At 35.4% G+C, this 21674-nt stretch overlaps 1 protein-coding gene across 1 annotated transcript in view; it reads left to right on the top strand.

The window, feature by feature from the left end:
- Positions 1-17745, top strand: part of LOC138907386 (uncharacterized) — a 49775-nt gene extending 32030 nt beyond the window's left edge. Inside the window, exon 2 of the mRNA XM_070197984.1 lies at positions 17645-17745. Coding sequence (XP_070054085.1) covers positions 17645-17745 — 101 coding nt within the window. The remainder of the gene's footprint in view (positions 1-17644) is intronic.
- The last annotated feature ends 3929 nt before the right edge of the window (positions 17746-21674 follow it).

Genomic DNA, 21674 nt, shown 5'->3' with positions numbered 1-21674 from the left:
AGATTTTGTATGATGTTATTACACTTGTGTGCATGTTTGGTTTGGAGCCCGAGGGGCTCGGGTGAGTTTCGAATAGGCTACGAATTATTTTTTTGACTTTCGAGTACCTGGTATTTTTCTATTGCTGGTGTGGTCAGCAAATCTCGCATTTGTGAGGTCTGGCTCGCAAATACGAGCCTCGCTTTTATGATCAAGATATCGCATTTGCGGGCAGGGGCCTGGGCTAGGTGATCTTGCAATTGCGAGGAATAGGTTCGCATTTACAAATACTCAGACATTGTATTTGCGATCTCAGAGTCGCATTTGTGATCTCAGAGTCGCATATGCGACTCAGTATTCTGAGGGGAAAGCTTCGCATTTGCGAAGGATCTTGCCGCATTTGTGAAGGAGGGATTGCTTGCATTTGCAAGCTAAATGTCGCATTTTCGACTTCTGGTGTTCTCAGGCAGGGTTCACCTTTGCGAACCTTGTCTCACATTTGCGATGTTTGCAATTGTGAACAAGACATCGTAATTGCGGCATCTGCATCTGGGTAAAAGAAGAGAAAATGGGACTTAACTCATTTTACACCATGTCTCAACCCTAAACACTCCAGAGGCGTTTTTCCAAGAGGCGTTTCTTCCCAAATACATTGGTAAGTGACCTTAATCCATTTTATTTTAATTACCTATTACTTTTCATGGTATTTCACCATGAAATCTAGGATTTCCATAGTAAGAATTAGGATTTGGGTAGAATTGGAGATTTTTGTAAAATTGAAATTTAGACCTCAAATTGAGGCCGGATTTCAAAACAAATCACATAACTGAGTTCCGGGGTGCATGGGTATTCGGGTTTTAGTCCGAACCTTGGGTGTTGACCAAGCAAGCCTGGGGTTGTCTTTTGTTGAGTTTTTCAAAAATGATCAAAATTGGACCTTTTTCATTGATGAGTAGTTTCTAAAGTTTATTTTGAACCATTTGATCAATAATTTTCTAGATTTGATTGGCTTGTGGGCTTGTTAAAAAGGCAAAGTCGTGGTTGGTTGATTTATTTGATTGCAAAAGTGAAGTAAGTTTCGTGGTTTACCTCGACTTGAGGGATTAGGACTTGTTGGTCTATTTGCTACGTGTTTTATGTGTGGGGACAATATATATATGAGGTGACGAGTACCTATGTGTTGTCATTGGGTTAAAGCATGCGGCTGGAAATTGTTTCGTTGTATTATATTGTTCCGTTAATTATGATATCCATGCTTAGGTTAGATTATTACTTCTTTAATTATTCGTTTCTTATTTATTGCTTATTTCAAAGTTGTTGAATATTTTGGAAGTTGAAGTTTGATATCATGGAACCATACTTGAAGTTAAATTATTCACCCAACTAGTTATTATTCGAATTCATATAATTATTATTACATGGTGAGGATGAGAGTAAAAGCACGAAGGGTGATGTCGTGCTATTTTATTCGTATTATTATTATTACACGGTGATGAAGAGAGTAAAAGCACGAAGGGTGATGTTGTACCATTCCATTCATGTTATTATTATTACATGGTGAGGACTAGAGTAAAAGAACGAAGGGTGATGTCATACCATTATATTCATATTATTGCATGGTGAGGACGAGAGTAAAAGAACGACGGTGATGCCGTGCTATTTTCATATCATTGATTTAACTGATTTCTAGTCTTGGTGATTTACTTTGTTATTTTGTGATTTCATACTTGCCCTATTTACTATCTCTTCCCCTTTTTGCATGTCCCCTCCCAGTTAGTATTTTATCACTTTTCTTGTTATTTTGATGCTTTATGTCACTACCTCCTCAAGCTTAGGCTCGACACTTACGGAGTACATAGGGTCAGTTGTATTTATACTACACATTTGTACTTCAAGTGCAGATACTGGTATTGGTCCCAGTGGTGCTTGAGGTGTGTCAACTCTGATCATTTCACATGGAGACTCGAGGTAGATCTGTTAGTGTCCGCAGACCTTGAAGTCACCTTCCATTTCCCATTTTTATTATTTATCTCTTTCGAATAGTTGTATTTATTTCAGACTTTATTTGTAGACTTCTGGTTGCTCATGTACTCGTGACTCCAGATTATTGGGAGTGCATAATATCACGTGGTTTATATTAGTATTGTGTTAGTCTCGGTTTTTATTTCTTGTTGAATATCATTATTGTGATTTTATCTGTTAAAATCGGTTGTTAAATTATTTCACGTCGGCTTGCCTAGCAATTGGATGTTAGGTCCATCACGACCCTGAGGATGAGATTACAGGTCGTGACAAAAATATTTACTAGAAAAGGACCAAATGTCATTTTAATCCAAACAATTTTCAATTAAAGTAAGTTATTACAGCATATAATAAGCAAGAGTTTGCTTTAGAGAATCGAGCACCTTAATTCGATTTAGAAATTACTATTAAACGTTAGTTTGTTGGATTGTGTCGAAGGATTAAACTAAAAACGCCATGGACACCCATTGAAGCTTGTTTAAGCATTAATTCAAAATTTTGAATTTTTAAAATTGGAATTTATTTTGAATGGATATTATTGGAATAGATTGGGTACATGTAATAACCTGGCCGGTTGTTTTGAGTATTTTAGCCCCGTTCCCCTATTTATGAGACTTGTCGGGGTGGTTGGTTTGGTTTCGGGTGAGTTTCGGAGTGAATTGGGACATTTAGTCCCAAGGTTGGGATCTTAAATTGAAATAGATGATCGGAGTTTGACTTTTGTATAGACAACTCCGAAATAGAGTTTTGATGGTTTCATAGATTCGTATGGTGATTTTGGACTTAGAAGTAAGTCCATATATTGATTAAGAGGTTCGTAGCTCGTTTCGGTTTGAATTGGAGAAAGTTGAAAAGCTGGAGGTTGGGAAGGTTGAGAAGTTTGATCGAAAGTTGACATTATTGATATCGGGTTCAAATTTTGGTTCCGGGAGTTGAAAAGGGTTTGTTTTGTCATTTTCGGCTTGTGTGCAAAATTTGAACTCATTCGGAGTTGGTTTGATATGATTTAGTGTTAGTTTTAGAAGTGAAAGGTTCATAGATTCAATAGGTTTGAATTGGAGTCCGATTCATAGATTCGATGTTGTTTGATATGAGTTTTGGCCTCGAGTAGGTTCGTTAATGTTTTGGGACTTGAGAGTATGTTTGGACGGGGTCCCGGGGGCCTCAGGTGTGATTCGGATTGAAATAGAGTTCATTTTGGACTTAGGATGATGGCTGATGAACAACTGAGTTCTGGTGCAATGGCACCTGTGAAGGCGTGGCCGTAGGTGTGGGACCGCAGAAGCGGTCCAGTGGCCGAAGGTGCGAAATGGGACTAGGTGATTGTAACACCCTGAAAAATTTTGAAGTACTTGAGCGCTAGTAAAAAAGTTGATGTGCGCTCATTATATTATTTTATTAACAGACAAGGACTATTAATATAATGGATATCAATTGGATATGATAATAAGTGTACGAGGCATATTATAAGTGATGTGGGGTCTAAGGAGTGCCCTAAGTCCAAGTCAAGTTGGAAATTTCATGATAGACTAAAGTTCCAAATAAGTACGCACAAGACCCAACTTTAGACGAGCATATCAACATATATATAACGGCAAAGGGCCAAATATACCCCTTTACTTTCAAAAATGGTCTAAGAATACCCCTCGTTATACTATTGGGTTATCTATACCCCAAAGGTCATACTTTGTGTTCAAATATACCCCTCATTTAAATGGAGGGACATGTGTCATCGTCCTGTTGGTCAATTCTAAATATCTCCTAATTAATTAAAAAGATCCATTACCCATATCCGAAAAGCAATTTTTTCTTGTAAAAACTGAAATTATTTTTACTAAACACTGAAAAAAATGAAAATACTTTTTTTTTCCAGTTTTTACAAAAAAACTGAAAAATATTTTCTAAAATAATGTTTTTGTAAAAGATGAAAAAAAAAAAAGCTGAAAAGCAATTTTCTAAAGCAATATTTTTTGTAAAAACTGAAAAAAAATAGAATTTTTTTTTACTAAAAAATGCAAAAATCAAAAATATTTTTTTCCAGTTTTTACAGAAAAAACTGCTTTAAAAAAAGCTGAAAAATATTTTCTAAAATAATATTTTTGTAAAAACTGAAAAATAACTAAAAAGCAATTTTCTAAACCATTGTTTTTGTAAAAACTAAAAAAATAAATATTTTTTTTTCAGTTTTTAGTTAAAAATATTTCAATTTTTTTTAGTTTTTAATTGCTTTAGAAAATTGCTTTTTATTTTTTACAAAAACATTATTTTAGAAAATATTTTTCTATCTTTTTAAAGCAGTTTTTTTGTAAAAGCTGGAAAAAAAATATTTTCGCTTTTTTCAGTTTTTAGTAAAAATAATTTCAGCTTTTTTTCAGTTTTTACAAAAAAAATATTGCTTTAAAAAAATTGTTTTTTGGGTATGGGTAATGGGTCTTTTTAATTAATTAGGAGATATTTAGAATTGACCAACAAGACGATGACACGTGTCCCTCTGTTTGAATGAGGGGTATATTTGAACTCAAAGTACGACTGCAAGGGTATAGATAACCCAATAGTATAACGAGTGGTATTCTTAGACCATTTTTAAAAGTAGAGGGGTATATTTGGCCCTTTGCCGTATATATAAGGGGTTATGTTATGGATGATGTATAACATTAAAGGTCTTCGAGTCTAGTTTCCAACTCTTCAAACCGTTCATCATTTGGACATTCCTACAAGAAGTTAGGACCAAATTACCAAAGGATGGCAGAGGAGTCTACGGATGCGAAGCATCCGAGGCCGCGTCTGAGAGAAAGGCTGGCAGTGAAGTGCTACCATAACATCCAGGTCCGCATCCGAACTTCAAAGAGGAGTGAAGTGGGGATGCGAAGCATCCAGGGCAGCATCCGAAACCCAGAAATCTGGGCTTATAAATACAATACAATTTCGGGGTTCATTTTCCCCATTTCATTTGGAAGAATTTTAGAGCTCTTTTCCACTCTCTCAAGACCACCAACTCCCCTCTTCTTCAAGGTAAGAAATCCCCATTATTTTGGTGTGAAATTCCATCATTTATACACTAGTATTGATGAAATCTACACATAAAATACATAGACCTTCAAGAAATTTCTTCAAGAACTCAAATGAGGGTTTTGCAAGATTTCTTTCAAAAGGTAATCCTACACCCTTAGACTTACATGTATGGATATATAATGGGAATATGAGTATGAATTAAGTATAGGAACTCATGGTATAGTGATTGAAAGCCATAAGTTCCCAATTTAAATACATAACCATTGTAGAGATTGAAAGATGATTATTTGATGGAATTTTGTTGGTTGGGCGAGAATTGTTGGTCACACATGTGATGTTATGATTATAAGTTGTTAAAGAATGATGGTGGGATGAATTGTTGGTAAATGATGGTAGTTGGAAGAAGTAATTCTATGGTTAAGAAATGTATAAATGTATGCCCACTAGGTATTTGGTAAATTGTCTAAATGGCCTAAACTATGGAATTAGTTACTAATGTTGGTCCTAATAGATGTTGATATTGTAGATTGAAGTTGCTTAGTACAGTAGATCGTTGTAGTATCATTAAGGGGTGAATTTCAGTTTCGGATCGTTTGTATTGAATTGAGGAGACAAGAAGGCATTCAGAAGTGGATACGCGCAGAATGGAATTTCCTGAGTATTGATTAGCTTGCTCGATGTTGGGTTCGTCTTGTTGAGGTAAGTAACACTTCTAAACTTAGAGCTGAGGGTATGAACCCCGAATATACGTGTTATGTGATTTGGTTGGAGGTGACGCAAATGCTAGGTGATGAGCGTGTGGGCGTGCACCGTGGAAATTATGACGTAATTCCATGGAATTTTATAATAAGATAATATTGAAATTTTCCTTTTATTGTCATGTGTTAAAGGAATTGGAGCTGAGAATCATGTTAAAATCATGCTGAGTCTATATGCCAGTATTATTGAGACCCATAGAGGCCATATTGTTGTTGAATTTATTTAAATTGAAATTTGAAACTCAGTCATGTTGATTCATTTATATCATATCTCAGTCTCTATTGTTATTTATAGATACATCATATCATCATTTTTGGGCTGATTTTCATGACACTTTTGAGCCCGAGAGACTGGAGAGATTGATGACTGAGTGATGCTGAGGGCCTGATTTTGAGGATGTTTATGAGATCGGGTTGCACGCCGCAGCATATTTTATTGATTTATATGCCATGATTTGCTTGATATAGCTCTTGGGCTTAAGGAGCCCCTCCGGAGTCTGCACACACCCTCAGTGAGCGCAGGTACCTACTGAGTGCGAGTGCCGAGTGCAAGTGTTGAGCGCGAGTGCCGAGTGATTTGGGAGGATTGAGTGACTGTGAGGCATGAGTGACTATGAGGATTGAGTGATTGGGAGGACTGAGTGACTGAGAAAATTGAGTGACTGGGAGGACTTAGTGAATTGATACTCTGAGAGTATGCATATGGTTTTATCATTATGTTGTATTGCATTGGCATGCACATTGACATGTAGGCATAGAGATGTACTTTTCTCGTGCCATTTGAAAATGAAATTTCCTATTGTGGAAGAAAGGTTTTGGGAAAAATCACAGTTTTCAAACTTACTCATATTTTGGTGATTTCAGTGAAAAGAATTGAGTTTTACTATTATACTTGAAAAGAAAATATTTATTGTTTCAGAACTGTGAACGAGCTCATCATCTTATTATTGAGTTATTATTTGTGTTGCCTAAATTTTATTATTATGAGATGTTATTGGATATGGGTGTGGACTCTAACATTGGTATAAGATCGTCACTACTTTCAACCTAAGGTTAGATTTGTTACTTATTGAGTACATGGGTTCAGTTGTACTCATACTACACTTCTGCACCTTGCGTGCGGATTTTGGATATTGATGTTGTTGTGCATGGCGGGAGCTAGCATTGAATATGTACTTGCGATCCAGTCACATCTGCCTCTTGTTCTTGTTAGCTTTAGAATTATTAATCTGTTCGTGTATAATTCAAACAGATGATGTATTTTATTTCACACCAGCTTGTAAATTCAAATGTTAGAAGCTCATGATTTATACTACCAGTCCTTGGAGAGTGTATTAGAGTCAGTTAAATATTATTTGAATCGTATTATTATTTTTCGGCTTACCTAGCAGATAAGGTTAGGTGCCATCACGGCTAGTCGGATTTTTGGTCGTGACAAGTTGGTATCAGAGCTCTAGGCCTATTTTCCGTTTCTCTCATATTGTCTTGCTGATACCGGGTCCATATTTTGGTTTTGGATCCCGGTATAGGTCCATTATAATATTTATGGCTTATCTATGAAATTTGGTGAGAAACGGAGTTGGTTTGACGTGATTCGGACGTCCGGTGGTGAAGATAGAAATTTTAAAGTGTTCTTGAGAATTTTATTTGATTTGGTGCTAAATTCATAGTTCTAGGTGTTATTCTGGCGATTTGATCATGCAAGCAAGTTCGTATGATGTTTTTAGACTTGTGTGCATATTTGGTTTGGAGCCCCGAGGGCTCAGGTGAGTTTCGGATAGGCCATGGGATGTTTGGACTTTGGAAAAATCTGATTTTCTGCAGATTTTGATGCCTTCTGGTTTCCTTCTTCGCGTTCGCGAAGGCACTCTCGCGAACGCGAAGTAGAAACCGGAATGGCTGACTTTTACTCTTCGCAAACGCGAAGGACTGGGCACGAACGCGAAGTGATGGTGGATTTACCCTTCGCGAACGCGACCGGCTCATCGCGAACGCAAAGCATTTGGGACTTGGGGGAGGGTTGGTCTTTCCTTCATCGGGAACGCGAGCAATGTCTCGTGAATGTGAAGGCCAGGGGGAGTAACCTTCACGAAAGCGAAGGTTTGGCAGCCTATACTCTTCGCGAACGCGACAGTGGCCTCGCGAACGCGATGCACACTGTCGCCCAGTGCATAAAACAAAATCAATAACAGGAATAAGCCATTTTTCCAACTTTCATAGAAACAAACGGGCTAGAGGCGATTTTCAAGAGTTAATTTCTTCCCCCAAAATGATGGTAAGTGATTCTAAACCATATTCTTTCAATTACCCATTTCATTTCATAAATTTTCAACCTAAAATCTAGAGTTTTCATGGTAGAATTAGGGATTTGGGTAGAAATTAGGGATTTCGGAAATTTGGGGATTTAAACCTCAAATTGAGGTCGGATTCCAAAACCAATTATATATCCGGGCTTGGGGTGAATGGGTAAATGAATTTTTGGTCCGAACCTCGGGTTTTGACCAAGCGGGCCCGGGGTCGATTTTTGACCTTTTGGAGGAAAATTTGGGAAATCTAAATTTATGCAATATAATTGATTTCTTGAGCAATATTTGATATTATTGAGTTATTTTTGAATAGATACGAGTGGTTTGGAGGTAAATTCTAGAGGAAAAGCTGTGATTGAGTCTTAAGTGGCCTTCGGAGCGAGGTAAGTGTTGTGTCTAACCCTGACTTGAGGGAATTAGGAACCTCATATTATTTGCTATGTGAAATTCATGTGAGCGGCGTATATGTGAGATGACGAGTACCTAAGCGCGCCAATTTACCTATTTTCCCGATTTTATTTCTGTTTCTCTCATATCGTCCTTATCATATTGTGAATGTTAATGCACGAAGGGTGATGCTGTGCCATATTGTGAGTGTTAATGCACGAAGGGTGATGTCGTTCCATATTGTGAGTGTTAATGCACGAAGGGTGATGTCGTGCCATGATATGAGAGTTAATACACGAAGGGTGATGTCGTGCCATGATATGAGAGTTAATGCACGAAGGGTGATGCCGTGCCATTTCTATTGACTTTATGGTGAGTTTGAGAGTAAAAGCACGAAGGGTGATGCCGTGCATTTTTCCTTTACTGTACTCATTATTCCTGTTGATTCATAGTATATTGACTGTTCCAGTTACCATTCTGCTGTAGTTCTTCATCTTGTATTTTCCCTAGCATGTTTTCCATTCCCGATATTTCCTGTTTAGCTCTTCATTACTGTTATTTGCATATACATTGTTAAATTGTAGAGGTTGATTTGTAGGTGTCTTGCCTTATCCTCGTCACTACGTTGTCGAGGTTAGGCTCGACACTTTCCAGTACATGGGGTCGGTTGTACTGGTACCGCACTCTGCACTTTCTGTGCAGATTTTGGTACCCGCTAGGGTTGATTGGGATTATAGTTGTTGGACCTGCTATCCGAAGACTCAAGGTAGATCTGTCAGCGTTCACAGACCTTGAAGTCCCCGTCCGTCTTTTCTGTTTTACTGTTTCTTTCACCCAAACAATTATATTTCTTTTAGACTATTACTTGTAGTGAATTTGAGAATGCTCGTGAATTGTGACTCCATATCCGGGTGGTAGTAATTAACGTAGTTTATATATATATATATATATATATATATATATATATTACTCCGCACTCATTATATTTCACCTTAGTTAAATTGATGTTATTTACTGAATGGGATAAGAATTGGTTTAATGATTCTCTAACATTGTCTTGCCTAGCAAGTGAAATGTTAGACGCCATCACGGTCCCGACAATGGGAATTCCTTTTCGTGATAGATTTAGAGTTGAAGAAAGTGAACGGGTTATTCTCAATATTTTCTTCGTGAGGATGTTATGTGAATTTCTAATAAGGGTAAAGTATGTGTAGTCACATTATGCTTTATGAAATCATGAAGGGAATATGCCAAAGTATGAGTATGATGTCTCCCTATTATTGTTCTCCATGTACCGGGTGTTTCATGCGTCTATGTCTAAGAAGGTAAAGTTAATGGAAAATTGGATTATGAAGAGCAACTATTTGCCATCCTTGTTAGAAAAGTCCGGGAGTTGAGATTGCCTCCGTTAAGGTACTATGGCGAAGTCGGTAAGTCGAGGAGGCCACCTTGAAGGCCAAAAATGTTAAGGAAATAAAATGTTCTCACATGAGTGTATAGTCAAATGATTGTGATTTGAAAGGTACTTTCTATGTGTTATGATTTAAATATGTGCAGCTCATGTCCAGATATCACTCTTGATAATATAATGCCTGTAATGATGAGATATATGATGTTGATATACATGGTGATGCTTTGTCAAGTTGTGAATGTGTTGATAGGTTGATGTTGGTGATTATCTGATAGGTGGATAGGCCCAGTTACAGGGGAAACTCTGCCGAAATATATTTATGAATTTGTAAGGATAGCCACATTTTAAGTGCCATAAGTAAGTTGAAATTTTGGAAAGGAAGTATGAGATCGATGTAGTCATAAATGCCTATGTATAATGGTTGGAGGTAGAAGGATAACTCCATTCTTATAACTAACATGTGAAACATTCGAAGATGAATGTTCTTAAGTGGGGGAGAATGTAACACCCCGAAAAATTTCAAAGTACTTGAGCACTAGTAAGAAAGTTGATGTGTGCTCATTATATTATTTTGTGTACAGACAAGGACTATTAATATAATAGATATCAATTGGATATAATAATAAGTGTACAAGGCATATTATAAGTGATGTGGGATCTAAGGAGAGCCCTAAGTCCAAGTCAAGTTGGAAATTTCATGATAGACTAAAGTTCCAAATGAGTACGCACAAGACCCAAATTTGGACGAGCATATATACATATATATAAGGAGTTATGTTATGGATGACCTATAACATTAAAGGTCTTCGAGTCTATTTTCTAACTCTTCAAACCGTTCATCATTTGGACATTCCTACAAAAAGTTATGACCAAATTACCAAAGGATGGCGGAGGAGTCTGCAGATGCGAAGCATCCGAGGTCGCGTCCGAAAGAAAGGCTGACAGTAAAGTGCTGCCATAGCATCCAGGTCCGCATCCGAACTTCAAAGAGGAGTGAAGTGGGGATGTGAAGCATCTAGGGCAGCATCCGAAACCCAGAAATCTGGGCCTATAAATACAATACAATTTCGGGGTTCATTTTCCCCATTTCATTTGGACGAATGTTTGAGCTCTTCTCCACTCTCTCAAGACCACCAACTTTCCTCTTCTTCAAGGTAATCAATCCCCATTATTTTTGTTTGAAATTCCATTATTTCTACACTAGTATTAATGAAATTTACACATAAAATACATAGACCTTCAAGAAATTTCTTCTAGAACTCAAAGGAAGGTTTTGCAAGATTTCTTCCAAAAGGTAATTCTATACCCTTAGACTTACATGTATGAATATATTATGGGAATATGAGTATGAATTAAGTATATGAACTCATGGTATGGTGACTGGAAGCCATAAGTTCCCAATTTAAATATATAACCATTGTAGAGATTGAAGGTGATTATTTGATGGAATTTTGTTGGTTGGGTGAGAATTGTTGGTCACACATATGATGTTAGGATTATATGTTGTTAAAGAATGATGGTGGGATGAATTGTTGGTAAATGATGGTAGTTGGAAGAAGTAATTCTATGGTTAAGAAATGTATAAATGTATGCCCACTACGTGTTTGGTAAATTGTCTAAATGGCCTAAACTATGGAATTAGTTACTAATGTTGGTCCCAATGGATATTGATATTGTAGATTGAAGTTGCTTAGTATAGTAGATCTTTGTAGTATCATTAGGGGGTGAATTTTAGTTTCAGATCGTTGGCATTGAATTGAAGAGACAAGAAGGCATTCAGAGGTGGATACGCGCGGAATGGAATTTCCTGAGTATTGATTAGCTTGATCGATGTTGGGTTCGTCTTATTGAGGTAAGTAACACTTCTAAACTTGTAGATGAGGGTTTGAACCCCGAATATACGTGTTATGTGATTTGGTTGGAGGTGACGCACAAGCAAGGTAACGAGCGTGTGGGCACCGTAGAAATTATGACGTAATTGATTTCGTGGAATTTTATAGTAAACTAATCTTGGAATTTTCCTTGTATTGTCATATGTTAAAGGAATTTGAGCTTATAATCATGTTAAAATCATGCTGAGGCTATATACTAGTATTATTGAGACCCATAGAGGTCATATTATTGTTGAATTTGTTTAAATTGAAATTTGAAACTCAGTCATGTTGATTCATTTGTATCATATCTCAGTCTCAGTTGTTATTTATTGATACATCGTATCATCATTTTTTAGTTGATTTTCATGACAATTTTTTGCCCAAGAGACTGGAGAGATTGATGACAGAGTGAGGCCGAGGGCTTGATGGTGAGGATGTTTATGGGATCGGGCTGCACGCCGCAACATATTTTATTTATTTATATGCCATGATTGGCTTGTTATAGCGCTTGGGCTGAACGAGCCCCTCCGGAGTCTGTACACACCCCCAGTGAGCGCAGGTACCTGCTGAGTGCGAGTGCCGAGCGCGAGTGCCGAGTGATTTGGGAGGACTGAATGATTGAGAAGATTGAGTGACTGGGAGGACTGAGTGAATTGATACTCTGAGAGTATGCATATGGTTTTATCACTATGTTGTATTGCATTGGCATGCACATTGACATGTATGCATAGAGATGTACTTTCCTCATGCCATTTGAAAATGAAATTTCCTATTGTGGAAGATAGGTTTTGGGAAAAATCACAGTTTTCACACTTACTCATATTTTGGTGATTTCAGTGAAAAGAATTGAGTTTTACTATTATACTTGAAAAGAAAATGTTTATATTTCCGGAATTGTGAACGAGCTAAGCATCTTATTATTGAGTTATTCTTTGTGTTGCCTAAAGTTTATTATTATGAGATGTTATTGGATATGGGTGTGGACTCTAACATTGGTATAAGATCGTCACTACTTTCAACCTAAGGTTAGATTTGTTACTTATTGAGTACATGGGTTCAGTTGTACTCATACTACACTTCTGCACCTTGCGTGCGGATTTTGGATGTTGATGTTGTTGTACATGGCGGGAGCTAGCATTGAAGATGTACTTGCGATCCAGTTACATCTGTCTCTTATTCTTGGTAGCTTTAGAATTATTAATCTGTTCGTGTATAATTCAAATACATGATGTATTTTATTTCACACCAGCTTGTAAATTCAAATGTTAGAAGCTCATGATTTGTACGACCAGTCCTTGGGGAGTGTATTAGAGTCATTTAAATATTAATTGAATCTTATTATTGTTATTCGGCTTACCTAGCAGGTGAGGTTAGGTTTCATCATGGCTAGTCGGATTTTGGGTCGTGACAGTGATGCTGGGACCGCATGTGCGGAGGTCCATGCGCAGGTGCGTGTCTGCAGATATGGATTCTCCTACGCAAATATAGCAGGACTGCAGGTGCGGTCAGGCTTCCGCTGAAGCGAACTTTAGTCCACGGAAGCGGAACTGCAAGTGCAGGATTGGTCCGCATGAGCAGAAATCTCTAGGCTTTAGTTGATACCTGCAATGGATTTTCCGCATGTGCGGACTCGCAAAAGAGACCGAATGTCCGCATAAGCGGAATAACTGGGCAGAAAAGGGTTAGAGTCTAGGGTCTTATTTCATTTTCCACACTTTGAGTTAGAGAGCTCGGTTTTGGCTATTTTGGAGGGGACTTTCAAGAATTGGAACGAGCTAAGTATTTTTTTTACTCGAATTTGCTTATTATTCATGAATATGTAATGACCTAACCGGTCATTTTAACTTTTAGAACCCCGTTCCCTAAAATAAAACCTCATGTATGTGCTTTTATTGATTTATGACTTGCGGGGAGGGTTGGTTCGGAATTTGGAAGTGTTTGGGTTGAAATCGGAATACTTGGTTCCTTAAGTTGGCTTTAAAAGGATAAGTTTGACTTCGGTCAATATTTTTAGAAAACGACACCGAAATCAGGATTTGACGGTTCCAATAGGTTCATATGATGATTTCGGACTTGGGCGTATGTTCGAACCGGATTTTGGATAACCCGGGAGCGTTTTGGCACTTAATAGTGAAAATCAACTATTTGAAGGTTTAAAGCTCTTTAAATTTGGTTTGGAGTAGGTTTTGGAGTAATTGAAGTCCGTTTAGAATTTCGAGTTTGAGAATAGCTCCGTATAGTGATTTAAGACTTGCACGCAAAATTTCGTGTCATTCCGAGTAGTTTAAGTATATTTTCGATGCATTGGAAGTAAATTGAAGAACTTGAAATTTCTAAGTTGAATCAATTTGGTTTGGGGTATGATTCTTAGTATTGATATTGTTTTCCACGTTCCGAGGGTTCGAGCGAATCCGTTTTATGATTTCAAACTTGCTGGTATGTTCGGGCGGGGCCCCGGTGGCCCCGAGTGTTAACTAGACAAGGCTCAGACCAATTTTGAAATTTGGAGGAAGAACTGAAGCTTTCTACTTCTGGTACGATCGCACCTGCGCTTGGACAGTCACATGTGCGACCATCGCAGATGCGACGTTTGTTTGAAGAAACGGAAGGAGGAGGGAATGCCTGACACCACAATTGCGGAACCTTGGCGCACCTGCGAACACGCAGGTTTAAGGCTAGGCTCGCAGATGCGAGGCTTGGTCAGGCGAGTGAAACTCGCAGCTGTGAGGCTTTTGCGCAGAGCCCACCTCCGCAGGTGCGAAATGCCTGTTTGGCAGAAAGCTTAAAAGAATGGGAATCAACAATTTTGAGCCCATTTTTTCTCTATTTTCGGGCGATTTCAGAGCTTTTGAGAGGGGGATTTCAACTGGCAATTGGAAGGTAAGTTAATTCTACACCCTTGAGTTAAATACATAAATTATGGATAGATTATAACTAGTAAATCTTAGAAATCAAAGGTTTAGATGAAAAACCTAGATTTTTATAAAATAATATTTTAAACACAAAAATGGTTATGGAATTGGATAGAAATTATATATTTGAGTTCTTGAGATTTTGGATAACGTTTTCATCCGAAATTTTCCTGAATCCGGGCAAGTGGGCCCTTGGTGAATTTTAGAAATTTTATCATTTTGGGTTGGGTAATTTATTTAATAGCCTAAATTTGAATTATTAAACATGTATTAATTATTTTGTATAACATCTGGATAGTTTTGGGTTTTTCGGCATCGAATTGAGAATTTAACGCGACGTGGTAATTGGAAGGTGGACTTTGAAACAAGGTAAGTCTCTTGTCTAATCTTGTGAGGAAAAATTCACCCCATAGGTGATTAAATTAAATAATTTTGCTAAATTACGGGGGCTACGTACGCACGAGGTGACGAGAGTCCGTGCGTAGCTACTATTTATACTAAAATCCGGGTAGTTCAGGACTCAAATCATGAATTAGTTGTGTAAATTGTATTCTTTGTTTAATTAAAATTATTTGATATATATATTGTGAATTGTTAGTGAAAAATATTAAAAGATGAAAATCTTATATACTTAATTTTTTGTTTAAATTAATTAATTGTTAAAAGAAATTGTCCATCTTCTCGAATTGATCTTAGAATAAATATACTCTCCTTCCGGAGGTATATAAGAAAATGTCCTCCTTTCTTGTGGAGCGGGCCGAACGCCTCGGCAGGATAGATGCATCTATGGATCGCGCCGCACGTCCCTCGGCAGTATACACGACACTCTGGATCGGGCCGTATGACCTCGACAGAAATCGTGCCTAATAATAATAATTATACGATACCTTGGCATTTCAATTGCTGTTTGTGAACTTAATTAATAGTTTGGAAATTGTTGCATTTGAAGGAATTTAATTATTTCTGCTGGTTAAATAAATTATTATTAACTCTGTGAATCATATTGATTTAGATATTCTAATTTTATTTTAATTATTATTATTGACCCTTAGTGAGTGTCAAAGTCGGCCATCTCGTCTATACCACGTCGAGATTAGGCTTGATACTTACTGGGTACACGTTGTTTACGTACTGATACTACACTTGCTGCACTTTTTGTGCAGGATCTGAGGCAAGTACTAGTGGAGGACCTATCATCTTACACCCATGTTATCCAGAGGCGTAGAGGTGAGCTGCCTTTCTGAGCCGTTCTGTAGCTACCAGTGTCTCTTCTTGTATTTACATTCTGTCTATTTTATTTCAGAAGGTATTTGGAGTTTTGTATAGTCTACTAGATGCTCATACACTTGTGACACCAGGTCTTGGCGCACACATTGATAGAATTTGGAATTGGTATTATTTTCTTAAATTTAAATTTATCGGTATCTTTTCTATTTTCATTAATATTGCTAGGAAAAAGAACAGAATTACTTGGAAAAATTTTAAAGAATGATTGATATACATTTAATTTATTAGTTGGCTTTCCTAACTGTAATGTTGGGCGCCATCTCGGCCTATAGGTGAAATTGGGTCGTGACAGAATACATCATTGTTTTTATCATTTAATTAGTGTTTTGAGTTGAAAAATTGGAGATTTTTGTGAAACCTTCCTAAACTATAAATTGAGAATTTGAAAGTCGATTTAAAGTCATAATTGGACAATTTTAGTATGGTTGGACTCATTATTGAATGTGTGTTCGGATTTTATAAGTTTGGTCGAGTTTCGAGGTGCGATTCCAAGGTTGACATTTTGAGTTGCCTTTTTGAATTTCTTTAAAGATTGCAACTTTATTATCCAGAATAGTTTCATATGGTTTGTATTCATGGTATTAAGTTATTTTGTCTAGATTTGAGCCGTCCGGAGTTGGATTTTCGCGGAAAAGGCTTACTAGTGGGATGATTTAGCTTGTTTGAGGTAAGTATCTTGCCTAACTCTGTGAGGGAAAAAACTACCCCTTAGGATTTGGGTTTATAGTGTTATTTGTGTTAAGTGAAAGTTGTGTACGCAAGGTGACGAGTGGGTACACAGGCTACATATGGTATTTGACCGACTTAGGTTATTTAGAATATTTTCATGTCTTTAATTGAATTGTCATAACATGTTATATCTTTCATTGTTAATCTACCCTTACATGTGTTAGTCTACCCTTACATGTTTTATTTGACATTGTTAACACATGTTCTACCTCTTACTTGTTACTCCCTCCGTTTCAATTTATGTGAACCTATTTTCTTTTTAGTCTGTGCCAAAAAGAATGACCTCTTTCCTTATTTGGAAATAATTTATCTTTGTGCAATGATTTATAGCCACACAAAATATATGTGCCTCATTTTACACCACAAGTTCAAAAATCTTCTCTCTTTTCTTAAACTCTGTGTCCAGTCAAATGGGTTCACATAAATTGAAACGGAGGGAGTATTTGTTTTTATATGCTTTAGTTGAAGTTATTGCTCTCCTTATTATCTTGTTACTTCTTTAATTGTTGAACTACCTACTTGGAGTTGTTATTTATTGGAATATCTTCTTGTTGAGTTTTGGTGTTGAAGTTGTAAGAGCTGTTATCGCATTGAGGTAAAATTGTTAATTGTTGAGATATCTTTCTTCTTGAGCAATTCATATTCATTTTGTTATTATTGATATTCTTGTAAACATTGTGGTTGAGCCATGAACTATTTGTTGTAAAAATATTGATATTGTTGATTCTTTTGGTAAGTTGTGGCATATGGGCACTTGTGGTGCGAATTGTGATTACGTTGTAATATTGATATGCATGGTATAACACTACATATTGATACGCATGAGGTGAGATAAGGTAAGTTTGATATGGGTGTTGCTATTAGGGGAACTATTTGAAGCCGCGCGATGTGCTAAGGTGAGCTAAAATGCGGGTAGTTATTTCGAAAAATGGCCAGCACTTATTCAAGCTTTTAGCTTTACGTCCAGGTGGACCAGCAGCATTTAGGCTTACTGGAACTGGACCTCCACAGCCAGATAACACTGACGCTTTGCAACAAGCTGGGTGGAAGTTAGCAGAATTAGCTTAAACTATTGGGGTCGAATTCGAATTTCGAGGATTTTTAACAAACTCATTAGCAGATCTTGATGCTGAGATTCTCGATCTAAGGTCAAGTATTGAAACAGAAGTGGTGGTTGTCAATTCTGTTTTCGAGCTGCACTGATTATTAGCAAGACCTGGGGCTGTAAAAAAAGTGTTGAATTCGATCAAACAGAGTTGAAGAGAACGATGGGTGTTTAATGTTGGGTTGGTATACTCGGCCACTCATCGCCACCTCCGCGTGGCAGCTCGCGGCGGCCGACCATTGCATACCTTGTTTTAAACTGAAATCAATCACAAGCTGCTTATAGATGACTCGGCTCGGCCTCCGGTTTAAAGAATTCAAGTCGGTTTACCTTCGATTTAAAGAAATTCATATCTTAGATCCTTTTCATTTGCTGGCGTTATTATTATTTTTATGCTATGATTTGTATGGGGACATTTTGTGGCTACCGGATAATATAAGTTTGACCGGAGTGGCTATAAATGAATTTTACTCGTCAGTCTAATATAAGTCTATTTTAGATTAAAGCCCACTGGGCCGTGATTCTAGACCATAATCAATTGGGCTAGGTATTCTGACCAATAGTATATTTGGCCAAACTTAAAAAACTAGTTTATTTTGAGAATTATTTTTTTAAAAAAATATTTTTGGTGAGATACAATTTGTATTTGGCTAATTAATTTGAAAAGCACTTCTGAGCAGCAATTAGTGCTTGACCAAACTTTTAAAAAGTATTTCTAAATGTATTTTTCTCAAAAGTATTTTTAGGGAGAAGCTAATGCTTTTGCTTCTACTCAAAAGTATATTTTTTCTTCTAAAAATTTGGACAAACACTTAAACTTTAAAAAAAAGTAATTTTTTTTGGGAAAAATATATATATTTTTGACTTTGAAGAAACTTGGCCAAACATACTACAAACAGGCTCGGATAAATATGTGCTGTCAATGTAGTTGATATGACGGAAAATATATTTCAACTCATTTTCTAATGTTTAATTTTTATAAGATATTTTTAAAGAAATATTTACACCAAAAGAAATAAAATAACTTCCCTCACTTTTGAGCCTAAGTTATTTTAATTCACAACTATCTTAACTCTAAATTTTATATTGCAACCATCACTTAAATATTATTATCCATCTTTAATAAATACTCTTATCAAAACTCTACATGATAGCTAATTAGCAATTACAATAACTATATTTTTTTAGAAAACATTTGGTTTGGATAGTTGTAGCTTTTTTTAAAAAAGAAATTTGTTAAAGCGAAAGACTCCTAAGCTAAAAATTGAAGATCAAGTTCAGAATTTTGAAGGGAAAAAAAAGGACTTTTTCAAAAAATTGAATATGCAACATTTTTTTTGCATGAAGTTGAAGTTCAAAAACTACGAACAAACATGAATATGAAATAAAAATGTACAAATGCTAAATAAGATTTACTCAAATGGGATGCTAGACTTCAAAAGGATTATTTAGTAAATACTTATTATTATTTCTTCAGGATTTTTTGAACAGGAGAGGGAAGTATTTTGCGTTCATAATTCATTATTTTAGTTTTGCATATTTATCAGTTAATTCTTGGGTTGGAAAACAAATAGCAATTCATCATTGTAATCCCATATACAAATATTTACGGAGGAATCATATGTATTCATCGTGAAATAAATCAAGAACACAGGACAATCATCACTGCGCACTCTTTCAAAAATTGCTTATTGCAATCCTATATTATTCCCAAATCCCGTAATCTCCGTTTGCTTGTTCATTATATTAAATATAATTTTTTATTTTACTTGTTAATTTTAATAAATCAAGAGAGAATTAATTATTTTTAAAATTTTACCTTTATCATTAAGTAAGTACTGTATTTACAAACTAATAGTAATTTGAGAACTAATAGTCAAATTCAGATCTATAAAGTACCATTAATAAAAGTAATTTATTAAAATAATCACTTAATTAATATTTTTTTAAGAGAAGTGCAAAATGCAAACTGAAAAAGCAACAATCAACGGAAGGATTACTATTTTATTCACGTTTGAGGCTTTACAACAAAATAACAAATCCAGTCAAATCTCACAAGTGGGATCTGAGAAGAATAATGTATACGTAAACTTTATCCCTATTATAAATTAAAAAAAGATTATTTTCGATAGACTACGGCTCACGTTTGAGGCTTTAATTAGTAATTTTATTGCTACTATCTTCTTGTAGTTTTCTTTCTTCAAGTGCATCTGCACTGAAAGTCAATTAAAAACTATTATTTTCTCTGTCTCAATTTATATATTATATTTTTTTTACCTATCTTAAAAAATATAATATTTTTTATTTAGAAAATTTAATTTTGAACTCCGATTTTTTATTTTTAATTAGATAATTTACATCCATACAAGTTTTATAATGTTTTAGATAATAAATTTTAAAGTATTTTTTTAAACTTTGTGCCCAATTAAATATTACACATAAAATAAGATGCAGGGAGTACGTAAAAACAAAGAGGACAGAACTATGTCGAGATTAATTACACAAATAGGGAAAATTATTTTGGACGTTGGCTGTGCTTCTTTATTTATTTGCTTCTTGAAAAATGTTTTAAACTGGGGGTAGAGGATAGGGGCGGGGAGGAGGTGTATTAAATTGGACAAAATCTTGAAGAAAAGCAAAGAACGATTTCAACGATCAAAAATGGCTTCCAAGAGTCACCTGATCCCTATCCGTACGACAAGTACAAGAAACAAAAAAAAATAGTTACCACTAATATATATATATATATATATATACTAGTATTTATAAATGTGTTTGCATGTTAATAATGTCACATGATGATTTAAATATTTATTTAAATAAAGGAACAATAAAATTTAATTAATGAGAGAAATTTTATATATAATACTATATCAATCATCTAAATGCCAAAAAATATTGTTACATTAGTATAATACGTGAATTCAAAATAAAAAGATATCATCCGAACCTACATAAATGATCAATTTTAGTCATGTTAAGTAGATAATTATATATTATATTTTAAAGGTATTTAATGTGATGGTATCTTACCGAACACTTCTTTATAGACTGTGTTTTTTTGTATATATTACCTTCTAATGCTTTAGTTACTCTGTCATAACCAGAACTCTTATTGTCGATATTGATGCTTGTCCTTGTGCTTTATTTATTATAATATATAACTACAAAACATAAACATACTCAAAATTATTTTCACACAAATTTAAAAGAATATACTTTAGTTTCGAAATATGAAAGTTGAATTTGGGGATAAACACGTACTTAGAAGCACATTGACTATTACATGTATGACGTTATTGTCAAAACTTCTATATACCATATGTGTACTATTATATAAGTTATTCAGCAGATCTAAGTTTTCAGTAGCATGACATGCATATTTTTCTTCAAAATCAACATATATACAATGGAAGATCAATTTAACTTAGTCTATTATATATATAGTGACACTAGCATACGTAAGAAAAAATAAATTTGACAACAAACATGTATGGTAGATAGGTCATTTGGTATTAAAGTATTCCTCTTGGTAATTATTGTTGGTATCATCTTCTGCTGAGTCAAAACTGAAAAATATTTATTTTTATACTATAAAACTTAGCAATCAACCTTTTATTTTGTTGATCAACATATTCATTTCTACTAGTTAAGATAGCTCTTTAATTTCTATTATGTAATTTGCACAAATTATGTTTTAATATAATGATAAAAATATTGTCTGTATTAAATGCACTACTATTACCATTGGGGTTGATAACCAAGTGCTCTAGAAGAATCAAATCATCTTTTATTGGATGCTCTTCTTCGTTTCTGACACGAAGCAAGAAGTCATTGAATGTTGGATCTGTTCTTACTTTTATATTTCTTGTCATTTGAATATTTTTCATTT

Source organism: Nicotiana tomentosiformis, chromosome 3, assembly GCF_000390325.3.
Source record: "Nicotiana tomentosiformis chromosome 3, ASM39032v3, whole genome shotgun sequence".
NCBI classification, from domain to species: Eukaryota; Viridiplantae; Streptophyta; class Magnoliopsida; order Solanales; family Solanaceae; genus Nicotiana; species Nicotiana tomentosiformis.
The sequence above is the reverse complement of the archived record's forward strand: the minus strand, read 5'-3'. Positions and strand labels throughout refer to the sequence as shown.